Below are 22,074 nucleotides of genomic sequence, written 5' to 3'. Positions count from 1 at the left end.
GTGTGTGGAGGAGGAGGGGGAGGAGGAAAAACAGATGAAGTCCAGAAGACATGATGGTTGGATATGAATGTGCCTGTGTGCATACACAGTCATCGGATTTGTAACTGATTAGACTTGCAATTCTCTGTAACAGGTAAAGCACCCATCAGAGTGCATTAATGTTGTTTGTGACAATGGCCTGATGCTGGATTGCATGAGAGCATGCAGGCAGGTATACCCGTCGTCAGAGTTTTGGTTGACCTCACATCTGATTGCCACAAGGGAGGACTGCCATATTATACATAAAGCACATCAAAAACTCCATCACATCTCCACCTGCCATCCAAGAGTAAGTAATGGATACCCTGCAACATTCTGTGTCATCCTACAATGCTAGTCGGAGATTAGCAGTAGCCAGACAGGGAATTACCACAATGCAAACAGCTGCGTTTGGAGTGGTGCCATAACCGGAAAGGATGAACAACTGACAATTGGTGTCACATTGTGTCCAGCAATGAATCTTAATTCTGCATGACCCCTGATGGCCATTACTGGTGATTATGGTAGCAACATGGGGAGGACACAAATCTTCCAGTGTTTCAAAGAGGCATGTTAAGGATCAGTTACCAAACTGTGGTCCAGCTTGCCTCAGGAGAGGATCCAATGACTTTATGACACCCTTGTTAACTGAATCAGGGCATGCATCCAGATCGGAGGTGGTGCAGTGATATACTGCTAAATGGGCTCCTACTGTCAAGTTCTTTGTAAATATGATTCGATTTTGTAAAGACTGACATAATGTCACACAATCCATCACCCCATGACATACCATTTCATTTCCTTGTCCCCTTCTGGATGTTTCACTTTTGGTCATGCAATGTATGTGCTGCTCCACTATTCAATGACTTCATCAATGTGATATTATCTTTACTCATTCCACTGTAACCCACCCAGAGATTAGGTAAGAAAGGCTCCCGGAATCTTTATTCAAAGGAAAGTGAGTAGGATAGTACAAATGAATTATGTAAGTCAACAAACATTAACCTAAAAACAAAACTCTACTGTTAGCGCATTGTTACCTACTGACCTATCAATTTCCTCCTGTAGGCTCTGTACCTCATCTGCATGTTTTTCACGATCAGTGGCAGAAAGTCTCCTGAGTTCACGGAGTGCCGCTTCCAACTGATGGCGTTCCCTCCGCAGTGATGAAATCTCCACATCACGCCGAGCCAATTCGTGGGCATAGTGTAGTACGTGTGGGCTGTCACTGGTGTTCCCCAAATTTGCCAGAACGGTTTCTGCATCCTGGACCTTAAAATTAATCCCAAATATTGGAAATCAATGAATCTGATATCAACACTCAAACTTAACAACTAGTGCTTTGTTTCCTTAAGAAATGAAATGTAAGAACAACTCCAACAGCACACACCAAAAATGTTACCTGAAGTTTCCAGAAAGGCTTTCGGATCATTATGTACGCCCCATGTATACACAAAGACAGAGTGTATTGAAACACAATTGTTGTTAATTAACTATGATTTAACTTTGTGGGAGATTATGATACACTGATTAGATAAGGAATGTCACACCGTCACATTGTACATATCACTTGCTTTAGATTATGTGATCCAAATAGACAAAATGTTGTGAAAGAGACTCTGTCAAAGATATTGTTTGGGCTGTAAATTTTGAGTTTCACACTCAGATGATCGTATTTTATGGAGTCATAAGCTTGACCATGTATGTCAAAAATTATATCCACTCTATATGTATTAAAGAGATTATCTTCACACCTTAATTCCAAAAAATGGACAGTGTATTTTGGATTACCATATCCTTTCTCGTCTCTGTGAGGCACGACTTACCAATTTAATATGAAAAGGGATTTTGTACTGCCAAAGAAATCCTCGAGGATTGTAGTGAAACTTAAATCAGGAACATTTAGCAAAACCTATTTACTCGTAATTTATGGTGTGTCTGTTCTATAAACCACTGTTTGTGAAAGACAACACTCAAGTTACAAACAGGAACACGTAAATTCACAACCCTCATATGAAGCTTAAAATTATTTCCATACGAACAACAGAACATTAGCTTTGACAGCAAAAAGCCTGTAGATAAAAGAAACTGTTTTTCACAATTTCTATTTGCCACAAATGCCCATATAACTTGGAACTAACAAATGATAATATAAGCAACAATCTTGTCCTAAACACTAAGATTAGTACTAAATTGCATGTAAAACCAACTCCTCACAATCGAATGAATTACTGTCCTATTGCATGCGCCAAATAAATGTTGAAAGGCATTCAAAATCTTCTTTGTAGGTATGAATAATGCCATAATTTTATTTTGAAGTCGCTGCCTATGCAGGTAAAATTACATTTGACAAAGTGCAAAATAAATTTGAAATTTAAAGGTCCAGTTCACATTCCGCTTATGTATCTCTTTCTCAGCTTAATTTTTTTTTTTTTTTTTTTTTTTCTGTTCCACATATTATTTTATAATTAGTTACATCATTCAAATGGCAGTAATTATTTCAAAGGTGTTGGTTTCACTTCCATAATCTTTCCAGAACTTCTACATCAATAGGACACTTTCTTTTTTATTTTACTGTTGTGTAATTCCTCCTATTTGTTCACTACAGGTGCAACCCTTCATTGTTCAAAAAGTTTCATCACATTTGACCCTACTCTTTCTCTTTTATTTACTCTTTGCCTATGAATCATTACTGTACAACAACTCTTGTGACAGTTCTTATCTATTGGACATTAGTGAAATATTGAATACTGTAGGTTAGCCTCAATTTTTGTAGTCACAAGTGATCTTCCACATAATATTTACACAGTTTGTTCTCATGCTAATTTTATTTGAAGCTTAAATTCTTGCTTCCACTGTTGTGCAGTATCAATACCTATACACATGGACATCCACATAAATTTATCCAAGAAGGGGACAAGACTCTAAAATTGCAATGTTTATATAACTGATTCAACGTATTTGGACAAAACTCATTGCATCTAAACAGATTGGTAGTTATTCACTCAATAGGTAGCTTACTTTCATACAGAAAAAGTAAACAAACATGTTTACAGTAGTACATATAAAGTACAGGCTTTTATATTATTAATTAATGCTACCTTTTTCCATTTATGATATGAAATCATTTCCTACTATAAATCCAGAAATATGAAGTAGCCACAGAAGATAATTTTAAACATAAACCAATAATGTTGACACTGAAAATTAGAAACACAGAGAAAAAACGGGGTGACAGAAAATCCAGGTGGATATCGACAAAAATAGCTTTGATTAAATGACAATGATTAATTCTCAAAGTGGATAAGGAGGAGGAAATATGCTAAAAACAAAAATGGTTATTCAACTTTGATACAGTACATTAATAAACCCTTTCTTCTGGAGGGGGGGGGGGGGGAGGGGGATTACAGAACTCCATGTCTGATCATGTATTTGGAACTTTTGCATTATCCTCATGTCTTCAATATTTTTAACGTTTCATTGGAACTGAGCAGATGAGTTTAAGTAACATTTTTTGGTTTATTTGTGTAAAATGTAACCATCGCACCACCATCTGACACAGTGAATATTGGGAACCTCTCAAAACCACACTCATATTGCCCTTCAGACGAAACTCATAAAAAGCAAGGACAAAATGGGACAGCCCACATTGTGAATCAACACAAACTGTGTTGCAGAATTTGCTCCTTCTAGATTTCAAGAAGATGTCAACTTTCAGATAATAAATCTTTACAGTCTTGGTATTTAGCTCTTCTTTTTGTCTCTACTAACACATAAAATGGTATTTATTTCTCTCGAGTGGTGAAGTTGGGTCCATAACAAAAATGAGTACACATACAGCTTAACATGGTATTGTCCTTCAGGATCTACTAAAATCACTGTGTCATGTAAAACTGAGTATATGAGTCACAGTAAGTCCCCAGATGTCAGATTTGTGGACTATCAAGAGATAATCTATGAAACACACACCAAAGTACAATGTGATTTTACTCGTGGATAGCTATGGAAGAAATCTAGCTGAAATTCTAAATAACTCAAACAATCATCATCAAGTGAGCAGTGTTGTGAAACCCTGTGCGAAAACAAAAAACACCATACAAGGTGCCAACTTGACAGGTAAAATGCTGCATAGAAATGATTTCATAGTTTGTGTAAGTGGTGCCCCAAGTGATGTGGGAAGCAATGAATCTGGTGTTTGCATTGAAGCTCTGAAGAATTTCCTTGAAGACAATAAGGAGAAAAACACGATTGTCGCTACTGCCCAGCATCGGTACGATCTGTGCAAACATGGAAATAAGAAAAACAAATATTAAAATTAAGGCACTATGTTCAAACTATGGAAATTGTTCAATTCTAGGTATAGGAAAGTTGAATAGAGGTCAACACACTAATCATGGGTTTGATTTGAACTATGCAGGTAAACATTGTGTGAAAAATAAATCAAATAATAAAAGAAATGATCAAACTGAAAAGCCTTATATTTAAAAACAGTTCATTCACAAGTGAAAGTAGTCCTACAGAAACATTTCTAATGAAAAACAGCCTTCACAATATATATGGGGAGGTAAAGTACTTGACAACATCAAATGACAGTAAACTCAAAATAATATCACAAAATGGTCAATATATTACCAACAAAAAAGAACAAATTAACAAATTTTTAAGTCTCAGTAGTCCTCATATTTATCTTGTGAATGAACTAGGGTGCAAAACCAAAGAAGTGTGTAGCATTAATTTAAGTAATTATAAAATGGTCAGTGTCTTTTGTAGGAAACAACAAAAAAGTGGGGGTGTTGGTATTTATGTCAAAAATAATGTCCAGTGCAAAAAAGTTGATTGGGTAGATAAACCTGCATGTGAGAAAGTTTTTGAAATAGCTGCAATAAGAATAAAACTTAAAAATAGCAGTTTAATAATAGCTAGCCTGTACAGATTTCCTAACAGAAACGTGGAAGAATTTATCTTTCATTTACAGGTACTTGTTGACAAACTTTCACCTCATAAAAAACAGACTATAATAGTAGATGTGAACATAGACACCTTCACTAATAGTATAAATTATCTTAGATATACTGATATTTTACAGTCCTATAATTATACCCATGTGAATTCAACACCAATAAGAATTACATGTGACTCTCAGATATGTACGGACCATGTTATTACAAAACTTAAGAAAGGAAGATCTTGTAGTTAGAACTGTTGAAAATCACTATTCAGATCATTGGGCATTAGTCCTAGAGCTTCTTACAGACAAAGAAATAGTATCTGATGGGGACCTGTTTACCTATAAAAGAAAGCTTGACTATTGTACATTAAAAAAGAACCTCACACACACAAATTGGCATCAGGTAGGCCTATATGAAATAGAAGATATCGATGAAAAGTAGGACAAATTTTATACAACATTAACCCGCAGTCTTAATCAAGTGTGCCTATGTGTCCAAATACTAAAGAAAACTGACAGTTCCGACAGATTCACAAACCAGTGTAGTAAGATGAGTAGGGAGGATGTGATTGACCCACCACAGGTGCTAAATCCCAGTATTGGCAATAATAATTCATTCTTCCTCAGGTGTGTTACAGCATTGGATCCTGAAAAGCATTTCCAACTTAAAAGCAAATACACAAACCAAAAAAAAGTTTTGGATCACCCCGGTTCCCAGAACTCCTGAAGATGGACGTTGACTATTGGTATGGTATCACAGATACAGTCCCTTTGACTTTTCAGAGATGTCACTAAACCCGCTCAAAGACATAAACAACCTCACAAGAGCAGCACCTATTAGACAGGGGGTCTGACAGCTGATCAGTTCCAGTCATTCCACCAGGAAGAAGGTACACAGCTCGCATTGCCAGTAGTTCAAACATGCCTAGACGGTCAATACCACACTTCGATCACGTCTGCATTGTTACTTTGTGCCAGGAAGAGCTCTTAACAAGGGAAGTGTCCAGGCGCCTCTGAGTGAACCAAAGCAATGTTGTTCAGACATGAAGCAGATACAGAGAGACAAGAACTGTCGATGACATGCCTCGCTCAGGCCGCCCAAGGGCTACTACTGCAGTGGATGACCACTACCTACAGATTATGGCTCAGACGAATCCTGACAGCAACGCCATCATGTTGAATAATGCTTTCATACAGCCACAGGACGTTGTGTTATGACTCAAACTGTGTGCAATAGGCTGCATGATGTGTAACTTCACTCCCGACGTGCATGGCAAGATCCATCTTTGCAACCATGACACCTTGCAGCGGTACAGATGGGCCCAACAACTTGCCGAATGGACCGCTAAGGATTGGCATAACATTCTCTTCACCAATGAGTGTCACATACGCCTTCAACCAGACAACCATCGGAGACGTGTTTGGAGGCAACCCGGTCAGGCTGAACACCTTAGGACACACTGTCCAGCGAGTGCAGCAAGGTGGAGGTTCCCTGATGTTTTGGGGTGGCATTATGTGGGGCTGATGTTTGCTGCTGGTGGTCATGGAAGGCACTGTAACAGCTGTACGATAAGTGAATGCCATCCTCCAACCGATAGTGCAACAATATCGGCAGCATATGGGCGAGGCATTCGTCTTCATGGATGACAATTCGCGCCACCATCATGCACATCTTGTGAATGTGCTTCCTTCAGGATAATGACATCACTCGACGAGAGTGGCCAGCATGTTTTCCAGACATGAACCCTATCAAACATGCCTGGGATAGACTGAAAAGGGCTGTTTATGGATAACGTAACCCACCAACCATTCTGATGGATTGCTGGATCTATGCCGAATCGCCATTGAGGAGTGGGACAATCTGGACCAACAGTGTCTTGTGGATAGTATGCCATGATGAATACAGGCGTGTATCAATGCAAGACGACGTGTACTGGATATTAGATGTACTGGTGTGTACAGCAATCTGGACCACCACCTCTGAAGGTCTCATTGTATGGTAGTACAACATGCAATGGGTGGTTTTCATGAACAATAAAAAGGGTGGAAATGATGTTTATGTTGATCTCTATTCCAATTTTCGATACAGGTTCTGGAGCTCTTGGAATGAAGGTGAAGTAGAACTTTTTTTTTATTTGTGTACATCCAGTGGCCGCTATGACATCTCAGCAAAATTTCTGAAAGAATGTAGTAATGAATTAATAAAGCCACTACAACATTTAATAAACAGCTCTTTCGGTCAGGGGTCATTTTCTGATCTGTTACAAGTCACTGAAATAAGACTGGTGCGTAAAAAGAGGATAACGACAGATAGACAAAATTATAGACATATTTCATTGACATCAGTATGTTGTAAGTTGTTAGAAAGGCTACTTCTTGATCAACTTGAACCACTTTTCTGTAAGTACAATGTATTAAAAAACTGTCAACGCGGTTTCAGGAAGGGCTGATCTACAATAACAGCTGTAGCCATCTTTTTACAAGTGGTATTGAATAAACTTGATGAAGGAAACAAAGTTATTGGCACCTTTATAGACCTATCCAAGACTCTGTAAATCATTTTGTTGTTCTACATAAATGAGAAACTTATGGAGTCAGAGGCATAGCATTAGATCTGTTAAGGTCCTACCTTGCTGACAGGAGACAATGTGTAAAGCTGTATTATACAACTGGAGACACACACAAACAGCAAAATCATCGTATGGAATTCTTAACTGTGGAGCCCCTCAAGGAAGCATTAGCGGGCCTTTTTTGCTTATTGTGTACATCAATGATATAATAATTCCACAAAATTCAAACCTGGTAAATTATGCTGATGAATCCTCCTCCATAAGCTGGGGGTCTACAAAACAGTTAGCAGTGCAAAATAATGCAGAGAACATTAGCCTCATCAGAGAATATCTCACTAAAAACAAATTGGCACTAAATAAGGAGAAGACAATTCTGATGGAGATTCTGCTAAATTATAAAGCAAGCAAGTGGATACAGAACCAGAGCTATCAGTTGAAACTGTTGATAAACATAAATTCCTGGGTATTATAGTAGACGAACATCTTACATGGAAGGAGCACATCAGCTACACGTGTAAAAAAATCTCCTGTAGCACATACCTGCTAAAAAGCCTTTCTAGCGTAAGAGCGCAGTCTGTTTTAAGACAAATCTATTTTGGAATTATACACTCCCACCTGCAATATGGTATCAAGATTTGGGGTGGGCACCAACTGTATGTATGGACAGGGCTTTTAGAGCACAGAAAAGAGCAATTAGGATAATATCTAATACTAGTAAGCAGCAGTCCTGTAGAGAATATTTCATTAAGTATACCATGCTGACAATGTATTCATTGTTTGTTCTCAGAACTATACTGTTTTGTAAAAGAAAATATGGAGCATAGTGTAATTAATAGTGAAATCCATAATTATAATACATGAAAAAGAGAGGATTACCACATAAAATTTAGTGACAAAAGAGAAACAGATCATAGTCTATTTTCTGCTGGAAGACACTTTTTATAACAGATTGCCAAATAATATAAGACTGTTAAAAGGAAACATATTTAAGACAAAATTAAAGCAACTGTTAATTGATAAATGTTTGTACTCCATCAAAGATTTCTAATGTTATTGTGTATAATTTATCTTTACTTTTCAACTTTTTTTAGTGTTCTTGTGTTTGTAAACTGACTATGTCCATGACTGTTAAGTTATTATGGACAACTAAACCATTTATTATTATTATTATTATTATTATTATTATTATTATTATTATTATTACTATTAATGTAATGCAACAGCTGAGACAGGAGAATGCTATAACCAGCTTTGGCAGTAACATGGGACTGTAACTGCTGAACCCTTCTTGCAGTCCTCACCACAGGTGGCATCACGATCGCCAAGCGGTCACCATAAGGGGCACTCTCAGAAGAAACCATGCTCCCAGGACATAAGTCGCATTACCTGGAGGGACCCCATGACCACAAACTATCTGTAAATGTACTCCCGCTACTCGGAGAAACCAGTCTCTCCTGCCATTGTTTACATGGAACATTCAATGAACTGGCTGCTATCCGTTGAGAACTTTGACTTCAACTCTGGACATTGACACAGGCTCTGTTTCTGGCTGGCTACATTCTGTCTGTGTTATGCAAAACTTAAAAGTTTGTTAATTGTCTGCCTCTAATGTGTCTGTCTATTTGGAAAATAATTATAGACTTCAACAGAGAATGGGTCCTTGTGCTAACTTAATGAGCTTTAGTATATGCTTTTCCTATGTCTAAGTCTATACCTACATTGGTACTGCACAAGCCACAGCACAGTGCATCATATCCTGTACCACGACTTATCATTTCCTTTCCTGTTCCATTTGTAAACTGAGGAAGGAAAAACAACTGTCTAAATCCTCCACATGAGTCCTAATTTCTTGTATCGTATCTCTGTGGTCCTCAAGTACAATGCATGATGGAGGTAGTAGAATCATTCGGCAGTCAGCTTAAAATACTGGTTCTGTAAATTTTCTCAATAGTGTTTCTCGGAAACGACATCATCTTCCCTCCTGGGATTCCCTTTTGAGTTCCTGAAGCACCTCTGTGACACTCACATGATGTTTGTATCTGTGTTAGTTGCCTTAAATTTTGGTCTAGAGATAAATATGAAAAACACTAAATAATGGTTAGCAAATCCAACAAACATTGCATAAAGGGTCTGTAGATAGTGAATGACTGTGAAAATTTAGGATGTCTCATCAATGACACAGGAAATTGTGATAAAGAAATAAAATGCTGAATTGTTCATGGCCAAGCCACAGTGGTTGAACTCATTAAGATCTGGCAGGACATCCAAAACAACAAAGATGCATTTGGTGGAATATTTGTGTTCCCTGTGTCCATGTACGGCTGTGAGAGGTGGAATATGAAAGCTAGTGACAAGAGCTGAATTGATGCCTTCAAGATGTGGTTTTGATGGTAGATGTTACAAATGCCACAGAAAGAAAGAATAACAAATGCTTCCATTGCAGAAAAACTTAGCAACACAATAAATTTATCTTGCCACTTCAACCATAGATATGAGCAGTTACTTAAGCACATTTTGAGAAGATAAAGGGATAATTCAGACAAGGCAAAATCAAAAGCAGACCACAAATAAGAACAGTGATTAGAGTGTTGGATCTAGCAAAGAACATTACTGGCCTACCTCTTCACATTATGCAGGGTGAAGAAAAATTTCCACACTGACTTCGCAGGGCTATTCCTCACATACTAGCAATACAAAACCTTGTCACAAAATTTTGTCCGGTGCATATTTTCAGCAGCAAATGGACATTAAAGATTGGTAATCTGGCAACACTGCAATCATGTGCATAGTAACTACCTCTGTCTGGATATAGCAGTAGTGCTATGCAATTGGTGCAGTGGATAGCACTTCGAGTTCATGTACAGGAAGTGAAGGGTTCTATACTGGATTGCAGCTTATTTGTTTTTATTTGCTAAAAGTAGTCTGTGTGGTGCGGTATTCGCTGGCTTAATCGTCATACAGTGATTACAGTGGGTTTTCTACAAAACATTTACAGTTACGTACTACAAACACAGAAATGGAAATACAATTGATTTTATTAGTCAGCTTTTAAAGAAACTTTTTGCACATCATGAACATGAATTGTTTCGCACCACTGAATCTGCAAGATTCCAAACATTTTGTGTGTATCCGCCCACAGTGGTCCCATTGTACCAATTATTATTTTTGCCACGCTCAGGTCCATTACATTTTGTTAGAGCCTTACGTCACCAGTAGGAATAGCATCATGCTATGGAAATAATTTCGATGGGACAATTGGGGGAGAGTACACAGAAAATAGGTTTGGAATCTAGTAGATGCAGTGGCATGAAACAATTCACATCCATGATGTGCAAAAGGCTTCTTTAAAAGCTGACCAATGAAAATGATTTTTCTTCCAATTCTGTGTTCGTAGTACGTAACTGCAAATGTTTGGTAGAAGAGCCACTGTAATCTGTAACACAAAATGCTATCAACTGCACCAACTGCATAGCACTGCTGTAACACCTGTCAAAGGTCATTGCTATACAAGCCGTTACAGTATTGCCAGATTGCCAATCTTTAATGTCCATTTATTGCTCGAAACACATGCAGGACGAAATTTTGTGATAGATATTTTTGTATTGCTGGTATGTGTGGAATCGTGCTGCGAAGTTATAAAGCAAATGGACTCTTACATGTCTGGCAGTTGTGACTGATCATGTGATTATGTAACATTAGCTCCCTCTGATAAACTGCAAGTTTCGCTGTATTTTGTAACAATTTTCTGATAAAATGATATTTCTTTACATAATGATTATATATACTCCAGTAATCATTGCTGTTCTGTTTCATGTTGCACTCACAACCAGGGGAAAATGTGCACTCATTATATGAAACACAACTATTCATCATTCATCCTCCCAGTTGTCTGTCTTGCGACACTATCAGAGGTGATGTGCATATTGATGAGGAAGCTGAGCAAGTTGCATCTTTACTCCTATTCAGCTTCCAGCAAGTCGAATCATACTTTTCTTACACTCTGAACCATAATTTATGTTTTGGTCACCGTACAGTGATGATTACTTGTGTGATCTCAAGGTCACTATTATATGGCATTACAACAACAAGCACATGGTCCTTCCTTGGACCACCAGTGTGGAATGTGATGCTCAGAGATATCTCCTGTCAAATACATTGAGCATTTCTTAGGGAACACTGTCCAGTCTCCCAAAAACCCACAATACTATCTCTCTGACATGCAATTAATTCCAGTTGTCAGTAATACTGTTGTGGAATTCTACAATATTTACTACATTAGTCCATCTTAAAATAAATAAATAAAATAAGATCACTCTTCCAGAAGTCTAATATAGTTGTTCAGGGTCAGTGTGTTTACCGCTCTTTAAGTGACACAGTGCTATAAATTGTGAGGGATCATAACTTCATTGTGATGACATCATTATACTCTTTGGCAGCGCAGTTTGTGATGAATATGTGGGACAAGGTAAAATTGATGCCTTACTGGTACTTGAACTCTGATTCCTGTCTTTTGTGAGACAGTGTGCTACCAACAGTGCTATTTGTACATGTCTCATGAAGCCATTTGAAGTTTTAACTTGGGAGGTGTTTCCTCTATGGTTTCCTAGTTCCTGTGACACTGCTGGAATTGGGAAAGTACAGAAGGGAGCAAAAGGAAAGGTGAAATTTTGAGTCCATCCTCGATGTACACACATCTTACACAACTGGTAGCTTAATGTGTGGGAAAGGCAGGAACCTGGTAACTGATTAAACTAGTGATAGATGTTCAGAACTGTTTTGGTAACACTATTTTGAACACACAATCTTATTGGTGTAGAGTTGTGTAAAGGAACTAGTGTGTTAATAACAGAAATTTTTATTTTGTTTACTTGTACAGTGTGCCAGTTAGTATTTAGACTGATTTTTTTCCAGGAATATTAACAAGAACTGCACTAAATGTGGTTACCACTTCATCCACTAGATTGAGCCGAACATGCAGTTGTATTGACTGACATGCACTTGCTTCGACTGAGTGAATGCCTCAGCCAGCGCATGCATAGCTGCTATTAAAGTAACGTTGTACAAGTAGTGGTGGTCAAACATAGTTTCCTCGATGACAGAGCTGGGCTAAAACTTTACTGTGAATTAGGAAAAATATGAAGCCATGCAATGTGTTTTCAGTGCTGACTATCTTAGTCATGCACAAGTGGTCCGCTGTATATCAGCATTTAAGGAGATGTGCTTCCTCAGGTGGATGAAAATGTGGAAAAAGCTAAGGTAATTCTTGCTGGTGGTAGACAAATTACCATCAGAATGCCTGTGAGGAATGGTCAGGTCCATTTCAGAGAAAGATTTGTTCCCAGTTTGTGCCACATTAATTGACAGGAGGACAGAGAGAGCAATAAGCTGCTGGTTGCACCAGTTTCATTATCACAGTTGACGAGGATCATAATCTGTTGAAACAAATGGTAGCTGCAGTTAAAAGTTGATGTTTTCAGATCAATTCTGAAACAAAATAACAGAACATGGAATGACATGAAACAGGGTCACTGAGGGAGAAGAAACTCAAGATTGCAAAAATCATGATTAAGAAAATAGTGATTTTTTTATGCTTCTGGAATGATTCATTGTGAATTTATCCTTGAGGGTGCAACGGCGACTGAACATTACTTGTCAGGAGTCACAAAATGTGTCTAGCTTTGGAACAGATGCATCTTGACATGACACATGTGAGCAAAGAGTTGGGTTCTTCTGTAACAATAATCAGCAGATCACTGTGCCCTAACTGTGAAAGAGTTTACAGCATCAAACACATCCAAGTGCTCGAACACCCACCTTTCCGTTTTCGAAAATTAAATGTGTCTTAAGGGGGAATATTACAGTGACACTGAGGCCATACAATATGCTGTGACTGACAGACTGAAGGAGGTACATAATCAGGACTTCCAGCATTCTTTCAACAACTTTTATTATTGCTGTAAACATAGTGTGAAGATGGAAGGGGATTATTTTGATTCCATGTAAATGGAAAACTGAAATAAAGTTCTTAGTCTGGATGTAATGATAGTTGTCTCCTTACTTATTGGCAGTATTACTATTGAAGTGTTCAGATTTTTATGATTCATGTTCCTCCGCAGACAGAGCACAGCAGCAAATGGAGAGCTGTAGGGCACAAGAAAATTTAGTAAAGTAACAATAATTAAAGCTGCTGCTCTTCCAGAATTAAAGCCAGGTTAATAATGGCTGCAGAATAAAAATGCCTCATAAACTAATAAAAATCATGGCTGTTGCTTACTTGAAAAGCTCTGTGGTGGGAGACAGTCACATTCTCCTGCTCATACTACATAGACAATGAGTTAACATGAACTCATTTTCTATAGCTGCATAAATAAACATACACTCCTGGAAATTGAAATAAGAACACTGTGAATTCATTGTCCCAGGAATGGGAAACTTTATTGACACATTCCTGGGGTCAGGTACATCACATGATCACACTGACAGAACCACAGGCACATAGACACAGGCAACAGAGCATGCACAATGTCGGCACTAGTACAGTGTATATCCACCTTTCGCAGCAATGCAGGCTGCTATTCTCCCATGGAGATGATCGTAGAGATGTTGGATGTAGTCCTGTGGAACGGCTTGCCATGCCATTTCCACCTGGCGCCTCAGTTGGACCAGTGTTCGTGCTGGACGTGCAGACCGCGTGAGACGACGCTTCATCCAGTCCCAAACATGCTCAATGGGGGACAGATACGGAGATCTTGCTGGCCAGGGTAGTTGACTTACACCTTCTAGAGCACGTTGGGTGGCACGGGATACATGCGGACGTGCATTGTCCTGTTGGAACAGCAAGTTCCCTTGCCGGTCTAGGAATGGTAGAACGATGGGTTCGATGACGGTTTGGATGTACCATGCACTATTCAGTGTCCCCTCGACAATCACCAGTGGTGTACGGCCAGTGTAGGAGATCGCTCCCCACATCATGATGCCGGGTGTTGGCCCTGAGTGCCTCGGTCGTATGCAGTCCTGATTGTGGCGCTCACCTGCACAGCGCCAAACACGCATACGACTATCATTGGCACCAAGGCAGAAGCGACTCTCATCGCTGAAGACGACACGTCTCCATTCGTCCCTCCATTCACGCCTGTCGCGACACCACTGGAGGCGGGCTGCACGATGTTGGGGCATGAGCGGAAGACGGCCTAACGGTGTGCGGGACCGTAGCCCAGCTTCATGGAGACGGTTGCGAATGGTCCTCGCCAAAACCCCAGGAGCAACAGTGTCCCTAATTTGCTGGGAAGTGGCGGTGCGGTCCCCTACGGCACTGCGTAGGATCCTACGGTCTTGGCGTGCATCCGTGCGTCGCTGCAGTCCGGTCCCAGGTCGACGGGCACGTGCACCTTCCGCCGACCACTGGCGACAACATCGATGTACTGTGGAGACCTCACGCCCCACGTGTTGAGCAATTCGGCGGTACGTCCACCCGGCCTCTCGCATGCCCACTATACGCCCTCGCTCAAAGTCCGTCAACTGCACATACGGTTCACGTCCACGCTGTCGCGGCATGCTACCAGTGTTAAAGACTGCGATGGAGCTCCGTATGCCACGGCAAACTGGCTGACACTGACGGCGGCGGTGCACAAATGCTGCGCAGCTAGTGCCATTCAACGGCCAACACCGCAGTTCCTGGTGTGTCCGCTGTGCCGTGCGTGTGATCATTGCTTGTACAGCCCTCTCGCAGTGTCCGGAGCAAGTATGGTGGGTCTGACACACCGGTGTCAATGTGTTCTCTTTTCCATTTCCAGGAGTGTATGATTATTGATATGCTTCTATAGTTAAGAATATCAGTAAACACACATTGACTAAATCTAAAGCTTTTTATTTATGACGCATTTCGGACGTTTTACTCTATCAAATGTTGTTAATTCCACTATTTAGCTCAGCTGTACGATTGCCAGAAAACCAAATATGTTGGAATATCAAAAAAAGTTTTAAATTCATCATTCTGAATACAGAATGCTTGTGGTGGATTCATAAGATAAAATATTTTGTGTTGATGCTGCATACCTGCAGTCCTGTGCATCATCACTGTGTTCCTTCTTCAAGAACTGTGCATTGGATGTCCATTCCTTCACTTTTTACAAACTTTACAAGAGATGTTCAGCATCTCTTGGTTTACACAGATATGTTGTTTTGTCTTATAATGTGCAAAGACTATAATAAAGTTATACCTCAGTAAATATTTTTTGCACTTTCTATGTAAATACCAAAAAGAACTCTGTTAAGTTTATTTTTCCAATATGGAAACCATATAATGAAAAAAAAGCAATAATAATGTTACTTCTTTTGAATGTGTGTGTGTGTGTGTGTGTGTGTGTGTGTGTGTGTGTGTGTGTGTGTGTGTGTGTGTTTCTTAAAAGAATATTTATTTATTCATCAACATCAACTTTGTCCCCTTCAAAGTAGTCTCCCTCAGATATAATACACTTGTGCCAGCATTTTTTCCAATCCTGAGAGCACTTTTGGAACTAGCTTTTCATTATGGCATTCATCTGCTTCAGTTATTCTGTTTATGTCTCATCATTTGTGGCAAAACAACATCCTTTTATGGTTCTCTTCAACCTTACGAATGGTAAGAAGTCATAGAGGGTCATATCTGGTGAATACTTTGGCCGAGGCAACATAATGGTTTTGTTTATTGCCAGAAAATCATGAACTAGCATTGATGTATGAGCGAGAGTGTTATTGTGATGCAATTTCAATGATTGGTTTTGCCACAATTCTGATCATTTCCTTCAGTCTGCTTCAAGCAAATGGTGCATAAGGCAGGAACTCATGATTCACTTTACCATTGCAAGTGAAGAAAACATGTATTCATCGAACTTTTTTTTTTTTTTTTTTTTTTTTTTTCTTGGCTCTTCAGGCAGTTTCCACTGGGACAATTGGGGCTTAGTTCCAACATCATACCCATATACACATTTTGTCATCTGTTATAACCTTCTTTAGAAGTTCTGAATCGTCATCTACTTCTTCAGCAATTCCTGAGTGGTATGTACGCCATGTCATTTTTGGTCAAAATTCAACCATTTTGGAACAAATTTTGTTGTTACATGTTTCATACTCAAAACAACTGAAAAGATTGCTGGGCATGAGGCAAAGGATATGCTAACATCAGCAACCTCTCTAATTATGATTTGGTGATTTTCCAGAACCGTTTTCTTTACTATTTCCACATTGTCATCAGTAACTGATGTCCTAGGGCATCCAGGGCAGTCATTGTCTTCAAAGTCTTCTTGACCCTCTTTGACACGTTTGTGGCACATGCAAACTCTTGCCTTACTCATAAGAGATTTGCCAAAAGCCATACTTCAACGTTTTGAATGCACTGCTACATTTTATTGCATTTTTCAAGCAAAATGTAATGTAATTTTTTGATCCACCTTTTTCAAAAGTAAAAATTAGTCAAACTCTTGAAAACACGTATGACCTGTATGACTGTCAACAATAACTAAATATTCAAATTGACGGCTGAAAATGCAAATATACATCAGGAACATGTGTACCAACAAGGAACAAAATTGAAAATCAGACTATAAAGCCTGGGAAAATAAGAAATACCCATTACTTTTTGATCACATCTCATATACGTGTCTATCAATTGTATTGCATAGTTTGCCTCCTGAAGGTAAGTACTGAAAGGCAATCCTACTCATAATTTATTAGTAATATTTATTATTGTTTTTAATTATGTGGTTTCCATATTTAAAAAATAAACTAGTCACAGTTCTTGTTTATGTAGAAAAGTGTAAAACACAATATGTGCCGATGTATAACTTTATAGTAATTCTGGTCGGAGACGTTGGAGAGAGGTGTCATGTGCACGAGATGCACGATATTTGTTTGTTTGTGTGTGTGTGTGTGTGTGTGTGTGTGTGTGTGTGTAGCTTAGCTTGACATCTTTATGGTGAGTAGCAATCTATTCTTTCCTAGCATTGCTGATATTACACAATCTGGCCTTTCCATTGTTTGGTTTAGTTTAACTTTATACTAATCTTAGCATGTCATAAGACAAAACATCTCTGTAAGCCAGGAGGGACTAATCACTTGCAACACTCCTCCCCCCCCCCCCCCCCCCCCCCGGCCCCGGCCCACCCTCCCTCACGTCTACTTCCTTGGGACCAAATTGAGGAGCAAATGTCGAAGGTCGTGGAACATGCCAGCACATGAAATTACAACATACAAGTAATAACAGATAAAATTAAATGTTTATGAACCCAAAAAGGGACAAGTCATAAGTTTGTGTCAACACAATCAACAATACAACACAGGAATTAGTTTTGGTAGCTTATTGAAAATGGAAACAGCAGTGTACTGCACACCTTTCTGCACAAGAGTCAAGGAAACGTAATCCAAATGCAGATTGATTTCTGCCTAGTATTAACTGAGTGAAAGTTGCTAATTCTTGTGAAAAGCTGATATTCTTAACAAGAAATGACAATAAAGAATTTATATATTGAGAGGCCACTGTCAGAATACCCAGACTAATGAATAAGGGTTGACAAGAGGTTCACGAACTTACACCACTTATTGCCTGAACTGTCCATTTCTGAGCCAAAAACATCCTTTGAGAATGGGAAGAGTTACCCCAAAATATAATACTATATGTCATAAGCGAATGAAAATACACAAAGTAGACCACTTTTCATGTCAAATTATCACTTACTTCAGATACTCTTTGAATAGTAAAAGTGGCATCATTAAATCTTTGAATAAGATGCTGAACATGGACTTTCCATAATAGTTTCACATTCTGTACAATTTAAATGTCGAGTTTCATTGAATTGTGTGTTGGAAAATGTAAAAACGCAGTCTTACTATGATTTAGCGTTATTTTATTTTCCACCAGCCATGAACTTAGCACTATTTGAAACAGTGTCAATGTTGCACACAACATCCTTTACTACCATGCCAGTGTCATCAGCAAATAGAAACACTCAACGGTGTGTCATTTATATAAATAAGGAACAGTGGCCCCAGCACTGATCCCTGGGACACACCCCATTTGACAGTGCCCCCTCAGACCCCACATCACAGGCATTCTCAACACTGTGGATAATGACCTTTTGCTGTCTGTTGTTAAAGTAAGAGGTGAACCAATTGTGAGCTACTCCCCATATTCCATGATGGTCTAATTTCTGGAGTCTTATTTTGTGATCAACACAATCAAACACCCTAGTTAAATAAAAAAAAGCTGCCAAACATTCAAAATCTTTTGTTTAATCCAATCAATACCTCACAGAGGAAAAAGAATATAGAATTTTCAGTTGTTAAACCACTTCTAAAACTGAACTGCATATTTGATAGCAAATTACATGAAATAAAATGCTCAATTATTGGTGGTATAGAAATAGGTCTAAAATCATCTACGTTATTCATTTTTCCCTTTTTATAAAGCAGCTGTCCTACTGAGTACTTTAATTGTTCAGGAAAACTTACCATTTGCAAAGAAAAAGTTACAAATATGGCTAAGTACAAGGCTAACATGTGCAGTACAGTACTTTAATAGTCTTCTAGATACTCCATCATATCCATGAGAGTCTTTAGTCTTCAGTGGTTTAATTATTGACTCAGTCTCCCCTTTGTAAGTATCACAGAGGAGTATTTCAGACATCAGTGTCGGAAAGGCCTTTTCCAAGAATGTTATACGATTCTCTGTAGATACTAAGTTTTTATTTAATTCACCAGCAATTCCCAGAAAGTGATTGTTAAATACTATACATCTATCTGACTTATCAGTAACAGCAATATTTTTACTACAAATTGATTTTATACTGTTGACTTTGTGCTGCTTCCTTCATGACTGACCGTATGGTTTTAATTTTATCTTGTCAATTAGCTACTGTATTTGCATACCACATACTCTTTGCCTTCCTAATAACATTTTTAAGCACCTTACAATACTGTTTGTAATGGGCTACTCTATCTTGACTGCGACTACTTCTAACATTTTGATATAATCCCACTTTGTTGTACATATCCTTATGCCACTAGTCAGACACCAATGCTGCCTTTTACTGCTACTATCCTGTTTAGAATGTTATAATCGAAAGCAACTTTTAAAGAGCATAAGAAATGTGTTGAGGAAAGCATGATATACTTAATCTATATTAACAGCACTATAAAAATCCTGCCACTTATTTCTTAACAACGTTTAAAAAAACTCTACTGCCACTGGATTTACAAAACCCTTTTAGTGTTAAAATTTGTGGAATTCCATGCACCTTTTTACTAATAGAATGCACATCTAGTAATGAAGAATGAATAAAAATATTGTCTATGGTTGTGCTACTGTTCCCCTGCACCCTGGTTGGAAAAAACAGTCTGCATCAGATCATATCAATTTAGATCTTCCAACATAGATTTTCTTGCACAATCACATACAAAATTAATATTAAAATCACCACATGTAACAAAATTTTGGTACTTCCTATAAAATGAGCCAAGAACCCCCTCTAGCTTGAGCAGAAATGTTCGGAAGTCAGAGTTAGCAGACCTATAAACAACAATAATTAGAAGTTTAGTTTCACTAAATTCAACTGCCCTGCACAACATTCCAATACCTGTTCAGTGCAGTGCCGAGATATGTCTCCAGATTCAAATGGAATACTGTTTTTTTTATACATACATGGCCACTCCTCTGCTCCACAATAACTCCTTTAAAAACAGCCGGCTAATCTGTATCTTGGTAAAGGGAGCCTCTGAACTGTTAAATTATTTAAGTGGTGCTCCGATATACCAATAATGTCACAGTCAACATCTATAAGCAGTTCAATAACCTATCTCTAACACCTCTTATGATTTGATGAAACATGCTAATTCATTCACTACTTGGATACCTGGCCTCCTTTGAAAGTGATTACTTTGTTAGAGAGACTTCCTATAAGCAGGTATACCTATCAGTAGACTTCAATCTAAGAAAGGTGCAGCTCTAACACCAACTAATACAGGGATTTTCCCTTGAGTGAGCCTCCCATGGCCCACTACACTGTCACTTATAAGCTTTGCCAGCCTCCCCCCTCCCCCTACCTATTGAGGTGCAGGCCGTGCCTAGTGAAACCTGATCTATTGACAAGACTCAACTGGCACAACTGCAATGTGAACCATGCCTCCGCCATCAGCACCTTCTCCAACCCCTGCTAACATGTGTAACAGTAGCATTAAGATGAGGCCAATCATGATAGTGAAACAGTTTCATGAAGTGCACATTAGTGCCACCAGTCTGAGTACCTGTCTTCACCAGGTCACCACCTGCATCGTATTCCCTGTCCATATCAAGACTATTCCCAGCTCCACCCAAAATCATTACCTGATCCTCTTTCATAAAATTCCTACCTAACTCCCCGACATTGTCAGTCACCTGAACCAACCGTGCACTAGGTTTTGCAATGCCGATGACCTGGTTCTCACTCCCCAACACTTCCTGCAACTTTTGGCCCACATATCTGCCAAGCGAACTATCTAACAGCAGAACCTTCTTTCTGTCAGAATTTGCAGCTGACTTAGGCTTCCTAACTGCTGAGGACTGCTGCATGTTTCCTACACTTACAGCTGTAAGAATCTCCTCTCTACTAAACTCTGACAGATGGCCAAATCTCTTGGTTATACACAAAGTACAACTGTCTGAATATCTCCTCCTCGTAGCAGCATTCTTACCAAATGTCAGTTCCCATTCCAGTGTCCTTCACCCTCCTCAACCTGTCTAGTTCCTCCTTTACTTTTTGTAACTGTACCTGAAGGGCACAGATCTTATGGTCTTGCTCCTCTATCAACTTATTTCTGCTAAAAAGTTTGCATTTCCAGGAGAGAACCTCACTAGAATGCCCACTGGCTTTCCCACTGCATGCCCCACAATGAAAATATTTTGATCAAATCTCACACTGTGACCTCAGGTAAAGTTTGTAAACAGCGTCGCACTCAGGTGCAGTGCTCTTGAGGAAAATATAGAAAGAAGATGCACAGAAGCAGGTCTATGATATCAGTTCCCAGATATTTATTCTTACTAATCCACTGAAAGCATTCTCCATTCTGAATGATAAACTTGAAACACAAACACTAAATATTTTGATACTTTTGGTTTTTCAGAAGCAATGTATCTGAGCTAAACACCAGAATTGCGACCTAATGTTGGAGCAAACAATCCTAAATGTAATGCAAATAAAAAACTGAAAATTTAGCGACTAGTTGCATCTTGTTTTCATTTATATTTTGAACAATGTTCCTAACAAGGACATGTTTAGCCCATCAGTCTCTATCAATGACGAACCAGTTGGTAACAGTACTGAAACCAAATTCTTAAGACTTTGGATGCAGAGTAACATCAGATGGAATAAGCATATTGAATGTCTCAATGCAGAACTGAGCAAAACATGTTATCTTCTTTGTTCATTAAAATCATGCTGTAGTGAGAAAACAGTATTGAATGCATATCATGCATACTTTCATTCTCGTCTTAGATATGGGGTCACCTTCTGGGGAAACTCTAAAATAGCT

The 22,074-nt window shown here is 38.8% G+C and overlaps 1 protein-coding gene across 2 annotated transcripts in view; it reads right to left on the bottom strand.

Annotated features, from left to right (window-relative positions):
- The window catches only part of LOC126094685 (GRIP and coiled-coil domain-containing protein 1), a 135,853-nt gene that overhangs the window by 9,785 nt on the left and 103,994 nt on the right, over positions 1-22,074 (bottom strand). The window contains exon 11 of one of the 2 annotated variants that reach the window (XM_049909206.1): positions 1,067-1,290. The exons of the other annotated variant lie outside the window; for it this stretch is intronic. Coding sequence (XP_049765163.1) covers positions 1,067-1,290 — 224 coding nt within the window. The remainder of the gene's footprint in view (positions 1-1,066; positions 1,291-22,074) is intronic. 2 annotated transcript variants of the gene reach the window in all.

This window comes from Schistocerca cancellata, chromosome 8 (genome assembly GCF_023864275.1).
Source record: "Schistocerca cancellata isolate TAMUIC-IGC-003103 chromosome 8, iqSchCanc2.1, whole genome shotgun sequence".
NCBI lineage: Eukaryota > Metazoa > Arthropoda > Insecta > Orthoptera > Acrididae > Schistocerca > Schistocerca cancellata.
The sequence above is the reverse complement of the archived record's forward strand: the minus strand, read 5'-3'. Positions and strand labels throughout refer to the sequence as shown.